The sequence below is a fragment of the Perca fluviatilis genome, chromosome 16 (genome assembly GCF_010015445.1).
Source record: "Perca fluviatilis chromosome 16, GENO_Pfluv_1.0, whole genome shotgun sequence".
In the NCBI taxonomy this organism is placed as follows: Eukaryota; Metazoa; Chordata; class Actinopteri; order Perciformes; family Percidae; genus Perca; species Perca fluviatilis.
In genome coordinates this window covers 4,374,676-4,387,175 of record NC_053127.1, presented here as the reverse complement: position 1 = coordinate 4,387,175, position 12,500 = coordinate 4,374,676, and the positions used below count along the sequence as shown (strand labels likewise).

Here is a 12,500-nt window from a genome sequence, read left to right as displayed (position 1 = left end):
TCAAGTGCCTGTGTCCCTGTGGTGTGTTCAGGTGTCTGTGGTATGTTCAAGTGTCTGTGTCCCTGTGGTATGTTCAAGTGTCTGTGTCCCTGTGGTGCGTTCAGGAGCCTGTGTCCCTGTGTTGCGTTCAGGTGCCTGTGTCCCTGTGTTGCGTTCAGGTGCCTGTGTCCCTGTGGTGTGTTCAGGTGCCTGTGTCCCTGTGTTGTGTTCAGGTGTCTGTGTCCCTGTGTTGCGTTCAGGTGTCTGTGTCCCTGTGGTGTGTTCAGGTGCCTGTGGTGTGTTCAGGTGTAGTTGGAGGATTGCAGCTCTCACCTGGAAGGTGGAGATGTAGAGATCCTTCCGGAAGGACAGACCCAGGACGTCCAGGTCCTCACGGCCGTAACGAAACGCACAGGTGAGCGTGACGAAGACTACAGGGAGGAAGAGGAAACAAGAGGAGAGGACACAAGGAAACAAGGAGGGAAACAAGGAGAGGAAACAAGAGGAGAAACAAGAGGAGAGGACACAAGAAAATGAGAGAGGAAACAAGAGGAGAGGAAACAAGGAAACGAAAGAAGAAACAAGAGAGGAAACGAGAGGAAACAAGGAAACGAGAGGAGAGGAAACGAGAGGAGAGGAAAAGAGGAGAGGAAACAAGAGGAGAGGACACAAGGAAACGAAAGAAGAAACAAGAGGAAACGAGAGGAAACAAGAGGAGAGGAAACAAGGAAACAAAAGAAGAAACAAGAGAGGAAACGAGAGGAGAGGAAACAAGGAAACAAAAGAAGAAACAAGAGAGGAAACGAGAGGAAACAAGGAAACGAGAGGAGAGGAAACAAGGAAACAAAAGAAGAAACAAGAGAGGAAACAAGGAAACAAGAGGAGAGGAAATGAGAGTAAACAAGGAAACAAAAGAAGAAACAAGAGAGGAAACAAGAGGAGAGGAAACAAGAGGAGAGGAAACAAGGAAACGAGAGGAGAGGAAACAAGAGGGAACAAGGAATCAGTTTAAGTTTTTAAGGAATCAGTTTTCTGAAATGTTCTGTTTAAATATGCAAATGAGGCAAAGCTAACGCTACGCCTAACTCTGGTCCACTAGCCTGGTCCTACCAGACTCTGGTCCATCAGCCAGGTCCTACCAGACTCTGGTCCACTAGCCTGGTCCTACCAGACTCTCTAGTCCACTAGCCTGGTCCTACCAGACTCTGGTCTACTAGCCTGGTCCTACCAGACTCTGGTCCACTAGCCTGGTCCTACCAGAATCTGGTCCATCAGCCTGGTCCTACCAGAATCTGGTCCACTAGCCTGGTCCTACCAGACTCTCTAGTCCACTAGCCTGGTCCTACCAGACTCTGGTCTACTAGCCTGGTCCTACCAGACTCTGGTCCATCAGCCTGGTCCTACCAGACTCTCTAGTACACTAGCCTGGTCCTACCAGACTCTGGTCTACTAGCCTGGTCCTACCAGACTCTCTAGTACACTAGCCTGGTCCTACCAGACTCTGGTCCACTAGCCTGGAGATATAATAGGCTAACGATTGGGTCACACAGTAGAGGAATTACCGTATAGTACAGGAGAAGCTCACAGGCAGTTTGGACTTAAATGAGCTGTTTAGGTTTAATTACTATATATATATATATATATATATATATATATATATATATATATATATATATATATATATATATATATATATAAATAAATAAATAAATAAAATGGACAAGTTTGTGAACGGGGCAACAAGTAACAATGAAGAAGTAAACACGTTACACACTGGGCCTTTAAAAAAAACGTGAGAATATGAGAAAAATATACCATAAATATGGTATTATAATACCACAGCGCTGGACCTCACACTGACTGACTTTACCCCCTTCTTAAAAAAAAACACTTTAAAATGTGAATAATGAGGAGGAGGAAACGGCCGGCAGCTGTTTCCAGATGTGCAGGAGGAAGCCTTCTTACCTTTCCTGTCCTTCAGATACTCTGGGTCCACGAGGATCACTCCATCTGTCGGCAGGAAGGAAAGAAAAAGCACAAAAATTGCCGCGTCGTCACAAAAACTCACAGTCCACGAAGTTTCGGCTGCCCGTCGTCCAATCACAGACACTCTACAGACACACTGGGTGTTTGTGTGTGTGTGTGTGTGTGTGTGTGTGTGTGTAGAGATAACCAAATAAACTCGGCTCAGTTCGGTTACTCTGACTCATCTTTAGTCGATTCGGTTCCTCAAAGCAAGCGCCGGTCAAAAGTTTATAGAGAATCTGGTTAGAAAAACTTTCTATATCACAACTATGACAAAAGAACGTTGAAAATAAGTGACAAATGTTCTGGAAAAGCTACAAAACGCTGGAAAAAAAGTGACAAATGTTCTGGAAAAGCTACAAAAACGCTGAAAAAAAGTGACAAATGTTCTGGAAAAGCTACAAAAACGCTGAAAAAAGTGACAATGTTCCAAAAACGCTGAAACAAGTGACAAATGTTCGGAAAAGCTACAAAAACGCTGAACAAAGTGACAAATGTTCTGGAAAAGCTACAAAAACGCTGAAAAAAGTGACAAATGTTCTGGAAAAGCTACAAAAACGCTAAAAAAAGTGACAAATGTTCTGGAAAAGCTACAAAAACGCTGTAAAAGTGACAAATGTTCTGGAAAAGCTACAAAAACGCTGAAAAGTGACAAATGTTCTGGAAAAGCTACAAAAACGCTGAAAAAAGTGACAATGTTCCAAAACACTGAAAAAAGTGACAAATGTTCTGGAAAAGCTACAAAAACGCTGAAAAAAGTGACAAATGTTCCAAAAACGCTGAAAAAAGTGACAAATGTTCTGGAAAAGCTACAAAAACGCTGAAAAAAGTGACAAATGTTCCAAAAACGCTGGAAAAAGTGAGAAATGTTCTGGAAAAGCTACAAAAACGCTGAACAAAGTGACAAATGTTCTGGAAAAGCTACAAAAACGCTGAACAAAGTGACAAATGTTCCGGAAAAGCTACAAAAACGCTGAAAAAAAGTGACAAATGTTCTGGAAAAGCTAAAAACGCTGAAAAAGTGACAAATGTTCCAAAAAAAGCTGAAAAAGTGACAAATGTTCTGGAAAAGCTACAAAAACGCTGAACAAAGTGACAAATGTTCTGGAAAAGCTACAAAAACGCTGAAAAAAGTGACAAATGTTCCAAAAACGCTGAAAAAAGTGAGAAATGTTCTGGAAAAGCTACAAAAACGCTGAAAAAAGTGACAATGTTCCAAAAACGCTGGAACAAGTGACAAATGTTCCGGAAAAGCTACAAAAACGCTAAACAAAGTGACAAATGTTCTGGAAAAGCTACAAAAACGCTGAAAAAAGTGACAAATGTTCTGGAAAAGCTACAAAAACGCTGAAAAAAAGTGACAAATGTTCTGGAAAAGCTACAAAAACGCTGAAAAAAAGTGACAAATGTTCCAAAAACGCTGAAAAAAGTGAGAAATGTTCTGGAAAAGCTACAAAAACGCTGAAAAAAGTGACAAATGTTCTGGAAAAGCTACAAAAACGCTGAAAAAAGTGACAAATGTTCTGGAAAAGCTACAAAAACGCTGAAAAAAGTGACAAATGTTCCAAAAACGCTGAAAAAAGTGAGAAATGTTCTGGAAAAGCTACAAAAACGCTGAAAAAAGTGACAATGTTCCAAAAACGCTGAAAAAAGTGACAAAAGTTCTGGAAAAGCTACAAAAACGCTGAAAAAAGTGACAATGTTCCAAAAACGCTGAAACAAGTGACAAATGTTCTGGAAAAGCTACAAAAACGCTGAACAAAGTGACAAATGTTCCGGAAAAGCTACAAAAACGCTGAACAAAGTGACAAATGTTCTGGAAAAGCTACAAAAACGCTGAAAAAAAGTGACAATGTTCCAAAAACACTGAAAAAAGTGACAATGTTCCAAAAACACTGAAAAAAGTGACAAATGTTCTGGAAAAGCTACAAGAACGCTGAAAAAAGTGACAAATGTTCCAAAAACGCTGAAAAAAGTGAGAAATGTTCTGGAAAAGCTACAAAAACGCTGAAAAAAGTGACAAATGTTCCAAAAACGCTGAAAAAAGTGAAATGTTCTGAAAAGCTACAAAACGCTGAAAAAAGTGACAAATGTTCCAAAAACGCTGAAAAAAGTGACAAATGTTCTGGAAAAGCTACAAAAACGCTGAACAAAGTGACAAATGTTCTGGAAAAGCTACAAAAACGCTGAAAAAAGTGACAAATGTTCCAAAAACGCTGACAAAAGTGAGAAATGTTCTGGAAAAGCTACAAAAACGCTGAAAAAAAGTGACAAATGTTCTGGAAAAGCTACAAAAACGCTGAAAAAAGTGACAAAAGTTCCAAAAAAGCTACAAAAACGCCGAAAAAAAGTGACCAAAAAAAATAAATCGGAAAATCGGAGAAAGGTGACAAAACGTGTTAAAAATTGCTACTAAAATATTGGAAAGAAGTGAGAGAGAAAAAAAAACATCGGAAAAATTGACCAAAACTTACAAAAAATTGGAAAAAGTGACAAAGAAAAAAAAATTCGGAAAAAGTGTCAAAATTGGAATAAAATTGACAAAAAAGTCAAAAAAAGTAGAAGAAGAACAAAATGTTGAAATTTCGCCTTAGAAAAACACAAAGTTGCACGGTTGAAGGGAAGACAACACAAGAGTTAAACAATAAACTTATTAAATTTTACAATGATTAATGATAAGATATGGACTAACATGCATGTTCTATATCTATGCCTGCATGAGTGTCTAATTATATAGTAGGTGATATCAAAGGTTTAGGTCTTAGGCTACATACAAAGTTCAGTCAGCGTCCACTAAAAGTTGTGTTGTTGCCGCTGACAGACTCAGATTATTATTTTAAGAGTCTGACAACATTATGGGATGGATCCCTACAGAGATAGACCTTTTAGTTAAAGAGTAAGATCCTTTTAGTTTAACATGAAACAGCCCCGAAATCACCATCACCAAACTCCACCAGACTCCATGTAAATAATCAGGACTTTTATCATCGTAAAACACACTTCATTCAAAGTGGACAGAAACTAAATAAAACTACCAAAAGCCGTCTTGGTTCATCTTTCCACTGTTCCAACAATCACCACTCTGGTTTGGTTGAAATAAACTCTTAATTCAACCCATTTCATGTGGAGATATGCTTGCTCTATACACGCCTAAAGTCCTGATTATTTACATGGAGTCTGGTGGAGATATGCTGGCTCTATACAGCCTAAAAGTCCTGATTATTTACATGGAGTCTGGTGGAGATATGCTGGCTCTATACACGCTAAAAGTCCTGATTATTTACATGGAGTCTGGTGGAGATATGCTGGCTCTATACACGCTAAAAGTCCTGATTATTTACATGGAGTCTGGTGGAGATATGCTGGCTCTATACACACACTAAAGTCCTGATTATTTACATGGAGTCTGGTGGAGATATGCTGGCTCTATACACACTAAAAGTCCTGATTATTTACATGGAGTCTGGTGGAGATATGCTGGCTCTATACACCGCTAAAAGTCCTGATTATTTACATGGAGTCTGGTGGAGATATGCTGGCTCTATACACGCTAAAAGTTCTGATTATTTACATGGAGTCTGGTGGAGATAGGCTGGCTCTATACACGCTAAAAGTCCTGATTATTTACATGGAGTCTGGTGGAGATATGCTGGCTCTATACACGCTAAAAGTCCTGATTATTTACATGGAGTCTGGTGGAGATATGCTGGCTCTATACATGCTAAAAGTCCTGATTATTTACATGGAGTCTGGTGGAGATATGCTGGCTCTATACACGCTAAAAGTCCTGATTATTTACATGGAGTCTGGTGGAGATATGCTGGCTCTATACACGCTAAAAGTCCTGATTATTTACATGGAGTCTGGTGGAGATATGCTGGCTCTATACACGCTAAAAGTCCTGATTATTTACATGGAGTCTGGTGGAGTTTGGTGATGGTGATTTAACTAAAAAGGTCTATCTCTGTAGGGATCCATCCCATAACGTTGTCACACACTTAGAATAATAATCCGAGTCTGTCAGGTGGTCACACGGCAGCCCGGTTGACGTCGACGATGAGGTCATCAACATTGAGGACGCCAACTGACGGAGAACATTAGTCAGCGATTAATCTTGTGGGATCCTATTCCAGGACTTCTCATAACCCTGGCAAAAAATATTATATATATATATATATATGAATATACAAACCTCAAGATGTGCTGACTCACCTACTGGGTCCACATGGTCCAGGTGATCCACAAAGTCTCTCTTTCCCAGGTAAACCGTCACCTGCAGCGACCAATCACAGCGTCACAATGCTGCCTCTCTATTCATTCATATACTCCTGGTGGTTTTTAACTAAAAAAACTTAAAGCGCCCATATTATGCTCATTTGCAGGTTAATATTATAGTATTTTGAGGTTGTACCAGAATAGGTTTACGTTAGTGATGCACCCATGTCAAAATTGTGGCCGATACCGATAAACGATTAATAATTAATATTGCTGTTACGGCCGATACCGATATTTAGCGATGTCGATATCATCTTTATTTTCTGAAATGACTGATATTGGGCACCTTTACCTGTGTGCAAAATATGACTGTCATCAGATTTTCAGAAGAAAAAACTAAATATTTGTATAATTATATATAATTTGACATCGAACCGATAAAAAATAATGACCATATATGGCGCACCACTAGTTTACATGGTTTAATTTTCAAAAAACACCATATTTTTGTTGTACTGCACATTGCTGCTATGTCTCTATGTCAGTCCTATGTCACCTGCCTATAGGGACTGCAGATGGAAAGTAGTAGTAGTAGTAGTAGTAGTAGTAGTAGTCCCCTTTATTGTTGTCACATAGTCACAAGTACCAGCGAAAATATCAATCAACCTGACCATACATTTACAAACATACAATATACAATTGATAGACAGGACAGGAAGACAGGGTATTAAGGAGTAGTTACTCTTTACTAATTCTGGCGTATTTACATGTTGGTTTTAATACAACAAATGTTCATAAATCTGCACGGTCTCTATGAAATGAAACCGATAAAATAAAAATACAAAAATAACAGTTGCGTGACCAGCGACGTAACAGACCCTGGGTAAATTTCGGAGATGTATTTGAAAGATGGGAGACAGCTCAGAGCCCAAAAGGACGCCGAGCTGGCTAATTTCCTCCTTAACAGGTAGCTAAGCATTAGCTTCAGGCTAATTTATCAGGGCTACAAGGGTAAAAATGTCAATTTATCAGGTTTTGTTTTTAACATAAATATGAGTTTTCATATTAATGGAAAAAAAACACTAAGGTCTATATAAAAGAGACTTCAGATACAGTATTAGGGGACCACTAAGGTCTATATAAAAGAGACTTCAGATACAGTATTAGGGGACCACTAAGGTCTATATAAAAGAGACTTCAGATACAGTATTAGGGGACCACTAAGGTCTATATAAAAGAGACTTCAGATACAGTATTAGGGGACCACTAAGGTCTATATAAAAGAGACTTCAGATACAGTATTAGGGGACCACTAAGGTCTATATAAAAGAGACTTCCAGATACAGTATTAGGGGACCACTAAGGTCTATATAAAAGAGACTTCAGATACAGTATTAGGGGACCACTAAGGTCTATATAAAAGAGACTTCAGATACAGTATTAGGGGACCACTAAGGTCTATATAAAAGAGACTTCAGATACAGTATTAGGGGACCACTAAGGTCTATATAAAAGAGACTTCAGATACAGTATTAGGGGACCACTAAGGTCTATATAAAAGAGACTTCAGATACAGTATTAGGGGACCACTAAGGTCTATATAAAAGAGACTTCAGATACAGTATTAGGGGGACCACTAAGGTCTATATAAAAGACTTCAGATACAGTATTAGGGGACCACTAAGGTCTATATAAAAGAGACTTCAGATACAGTATTAGGGGACCACTAAGGCCTATATAAAAGAGACTTCAGATACAGTATTAGGGGACCACTAAGGTCTATATAAAAGAGACTTCAGATACAGTATTAGGGGACCACTAAGGCCTATATAAAAGAGACTTCAGATACAGTATTAGGGGACCACTAAGGTCTATATAAAAGACTTCAGATACAGTATTAGGGGACCACTAAGGTCTATATAAAAGAGACTTCAGATACAGTATTAGGGGACCACTAAGGTCTATATAAAGAGACTTCAGATACAGTATTAGGGGACCACTAAGGTCTATATAAAAGCATCCAAAGAGCAGCATATCATGGGACCTTTAAGCCAAGAGAGGGGGGCTGTAAATCGGGAAGAGAGGACCGTGAGTTTGCAGTGCGTTTAGCGATTGTTGCCGTAACCCTAAGACAATAAAGTGTGTATTTCAGTCGGGTGGCGAGGACAGCAAGGTAACCTGAGTGTTATTTTTAGCGCTTCCTACCGTAATTCTACGCCGAAAAAGTAGTGCCTGTCAGTGAAGTAATGTCTGGTGTAGGAATATGTTATTAAGAGTATGTGTGCGCTTGTGCTCGTTGCAAAGAGAGCTGCGTGCAGTCCAATAGAGGAAGTGGTTAAAAGTACTCCGGGTGAACTCTCGATTGCACAGAAGGTTAAGCGTAAATCATAAAAATAATTTAGGCCTTTAAAAAGGTCATGAGAACAAGAAGAGGAAGTTGCCCCAGACAGAGTGTGTGTGAGTGTGGCAACAGCAGAACCTGCCCAGAGATTAGGGAGACTTCGTGTCTTTTGTGAACCCACATGTGTTTTGTAACTTAAAAAGTGCAGTAGGTTAGCCTTCTAAAACTACCTTTCTGTCATATCTGCTGAAACTGACCCTATGTTCCAGTAGAACTACATGAAGCAGGTCATTAAAATAAATAAATCCAGCTCCTCTGGCTCCACCTACAGCCTGGAGTGAGATTTGCAAAAATCCACAGCTCCCTGTTCAGATGCACCAATCAGGGCCAGGGGGAGTGTCTAACTGTTCAGATGCACCAATCAGAGCCAGGGGGAGTGTCTAACTTCAGATGCACCAATCAGAGCCAGGGGGAGTGTCTAACTGTTCAGATGCACCAATCAGGGCCAGGGGGAGTGTCTAACTTCAGATGTACCAATCAGGGCCAGGGGGAGTGTCTAACTGTTCAGATGCACCAATCAGGGCCAGGGGGAGTGTCTAACTGTTCAGATGCACCAATCAGGACCAGGGGGAGTGTCTAACTTCAGATGCACCAATCAGGGCCAGAGGGAGTGTCTAACTTAAGATGCACCAATCAGGGCAAGGGGGAGTGTCTAACTTCAGATGCACCAATCAGGGCAAGGGGGAGTGTCTAACTTCAGATGCACCAATCAGGGCCAGGGGGAGTGTCTAACTGTTCAGATGCACCAATCAGGGCAAGGGGGAGTGTCTAACTGTTCAGATGCACCAATCAGGGCCAGAGGGGAGGTGTCTAACTGTTCAGATGCACCAATCAGGGCCAGGGGGGGAGTGTCTAACTGTTCAGATGTACCAATCAGGGCCAGGGGGAGTGTCTTAACTGTTCAGATGTACCAATCAGGGCCAGGGGGAGTGTCTTAACTGTTCAGATGCACCAATCAGGGCCAGGGGGAGTGTCTAACTTCAGATGCACCAATCAGGGCCAGGGGGAGTGTCTAACTGTTCAGATGCACCAATCAGGGCCAGGGGGGGAGGTGTCTAACTGTGTGTCAATCACTGCTCATGCACACGCATTCATTCTCCCTTGTGGGGGGAGGGGCTTAGGAGACCATTTTGAGCTTTAGCAGAAAGGGGGGAGGGACTGAGAAGTTGTACTCTCTCCAGTATTTTGAATTTGTACTGCAGTACCTACTTTAAAACACTAGCTGTCAGTATTACATATTGCACCTTTACAGGAAACAGATATTTGGAACTATATGCATTTACAGTTAATGAAATGGAAATTCTGTAGTCAAAATTAACATTTTGGAAGTTTGTTTAAATGCTTTAAGCAATTATTTAAAAAACAAAAAACAAAACTGAAACTTTAAACATACAGCGGTCTAAAAAATGAATAAATAAAGCGAAAAAAATAGCTTTTTTTAAGCTCATTTTGTCGCAGAAGACATGAATCCGACTCACCTTACAGTTGGGGCTCGACTTCTTGAAAACTCTGAGAAGTTTGGAAAGAGGAGAGGAAGAAAAGGGGGAGGAAGGAAAGAGGTCAGTCTTTGTCTTGTGTCAATAATTTCTTTTCGTCTTTCCTGTAAGACTCTAGCCTCGTGGGACCGTCCCGATCTGGCGAGCGAGATCAGTCTGGCATCTTGAGATAAGAGAACATTTGGAGCCGTTCGCCAAAACGACCGACCAATCGGCGTTGGTTTTGAGGCGGGTTTACCGTATTTTCCCGGACTATAAAAATCGCACTTTGGCTGGTCCTGCGACTTCTAGTCAGGTGCGACTTATACAGTACAGGCCAAAAGTTTGGACACACCTTCTCATTCAGTGCGTTTACTTTTTATTTTCATGACTATTTACATTGTAGATTCTCACTGAAGGCATCAAAACTATGAATGAACACATATGGAATTATGTACTTAACAAAAAAGTGTGAAATAACTGAAAACATGTCTTATATTTTAGATTCTTCAAAGTACCAACCTTTGCTTTTTTTGATAACTCTGCAAACCCTTGGTGTTCTCTCAATGAGCTTCATGAGGTAGTCACCTGAAATGGTTTTACCTTCACAGGTGTGCTTTGTCAGGGGTTCATTAGTGGAAGTTTTTCCTTATTAATAAAAAAGCAAAGGGTGGCTACTTTGAAGAATCTAAAATATAAGACATGTTTTCAGTTATTTCACACTTTTTTGTTAAGTACATAATTCCATATGTGTTCATTCATAGTTTTGATGCCTTCAGTGAGAATCTACAATGTAAATAGTCATGAAAATAAAAAGGAAACACATTGAATGAGAAGGTGTGTCCAAACTTTTGGCCTGTACTGTATATAGGTTTTTTTTTTTCCTCTTCATGACGAATTTTTTGACCCATGCGACTTACAGTCCGGAAAATACGGTAGTTGTGACGCAACGAGAAGCGTCTGTTCAGTCTAAACAACGATGAGATGAGCGTAGCTATCGCTGCAAGTTTTATCCGAATTATAAAAGTATTCCTTCATTGAAAGAAGAGCAAAGAAAACGGCACTGGAGGCTTTTCTCGGAGGGAAAGATGTTTCTGCTCTTCTCCCGACTGGTTTCGGGCAATAGTTTGATCTGATTGGTTGATTTGGCCCAGTCTATCACCAACTATAGGTGGTAGATAGACAGATGGTTTATCCAATCAGCTAACCAGCATTTTCGCCACATTCCCAAAAGTTCGGTCCGGTTAGGAATACGCTGCCTGGCTGGAGAACGCCAACTTGTCCAGACCCTGGAGGTTGTTTTTTTTTTTAGGCAATTCTCCTTCACGTTTCCTTGCAAATTATTTACTAAATGTTTGTAATTTATTTCTTATGTGTAAATAAAGAAACAATACAAATACTAGAGATGTTACGATACCGATAAGAGTATCATTAAAGCCTCAGATAGCGCCAAAAATACTGGTATCGGTAGAATTTTTTTTTTTTTAAAAAAGCCTTGCAATCTGAATGGAAAACGTGTACAAGCAAACACATTTACAAAAAAATAATGTCCATAACAGGTTTGAATATTAAGAGCTGCCGAATATTCGTTCAAATATCATTATTTTTTTTTTTTATATTCGAATAATGAAGTTCGGAGTCAAAGTCCTAGTGTGACAGCCACCCCCTAAGACCTAGAACACAAACCTTTTAGCGAATTTGAGACTTTAAGATATTTCAAAAATAGTTTGACGAAACGTTCTCAGGCATCACCAAACTCCACCAGACTCCATGTAAATAATCAGGACTTTTGTCATCGTAAAACACACTTCATTCAACGTGGACAGAAACTAAATAAAACTATCAAAAGCCGTCTTGGTTCATCTTTCCACTGTTCCAACAATCACCACTCTGGTTTGGTTGAAATAAAACTCCTTAATTCACCCATTTACATGTGGAGATATGCTGGCTCTATACACGCTAAAAGTCCTGATTATTTACATGGAGTCTGGTGGAGATATGCTGGCTCTATACACGCTAAAAGTCCTGATTATTTAGATGGAGTCTGGTGGAGATATGCTGGCTCTATACACGCTAAAAGTCCTGATTATTTACATGGAGTCTGGTGGAGATATGCTGGCTCTATACACGCTAAAAGTCCTGATTATTTACATGGAGTCTGGTGGAGATATGCTGGCTCTATACACGCTAAAAGTCCTGATTATTTACATGGAGTCTGGTGGAGATATGCTGGCTCTATACACGGTAAAAGTCCTGAATATTTACATGGAGTCTGGTGGAGATATGCTGGCTCTATACACGCTAAAAGTCCTGATTATTTACATGGAGTCTGGTGGAGATATGCTGGCTCTATACACGCTAAAAGTCCTGATTATTTACATGGAGTCTGGTGGAGATATGCTGGC

The 12,500-nt window shown here is 40.1% G+C and overlaps 2 protein-coding genes across 2 annotated transcripts in view; one reads left to right on the top strand and one right to left on the bottom strand.

The window, feature by feature from the left end:
* LOC120544555 (E3 ubiquitin-protein ligase Siah2-like) overlaps nt 1-12,500 on the top strand; it is a gene marked incomplete at its 3' end in the record, with an annotated part of 540,100 nt that overhangs the window by 434,697 nt on the left and 92,903 nt on the right.
* Nucleotides 1-12,500, bottom strand: part of arrb2a (arrestin, beta 2a) — a 45,188-nt gene that overhangs the window by 16,768 nt on the left and 15,920 nt on the right. The window contains exons 2-5 of the mRNA XM_039778419.1: nt 10,099-10,129; nt 6,217-6,277; nt 1,945-1,989; nt 313-410 (exon numbers count right to left, since the gene is read on the bottom strand). Coding sequence (XP_039634353.1) covers nt 313-410; nt 1,945-1,989; nt 6,217-6,277; nt 10,099-10,129 — 235 coding nt within the window. The remainder of the gene's footprint in view (nt 1-312; nt 411-1,944; nt 1,990-6,216; nt 6,278-10,098; nt 10,130-12,500) is intronic.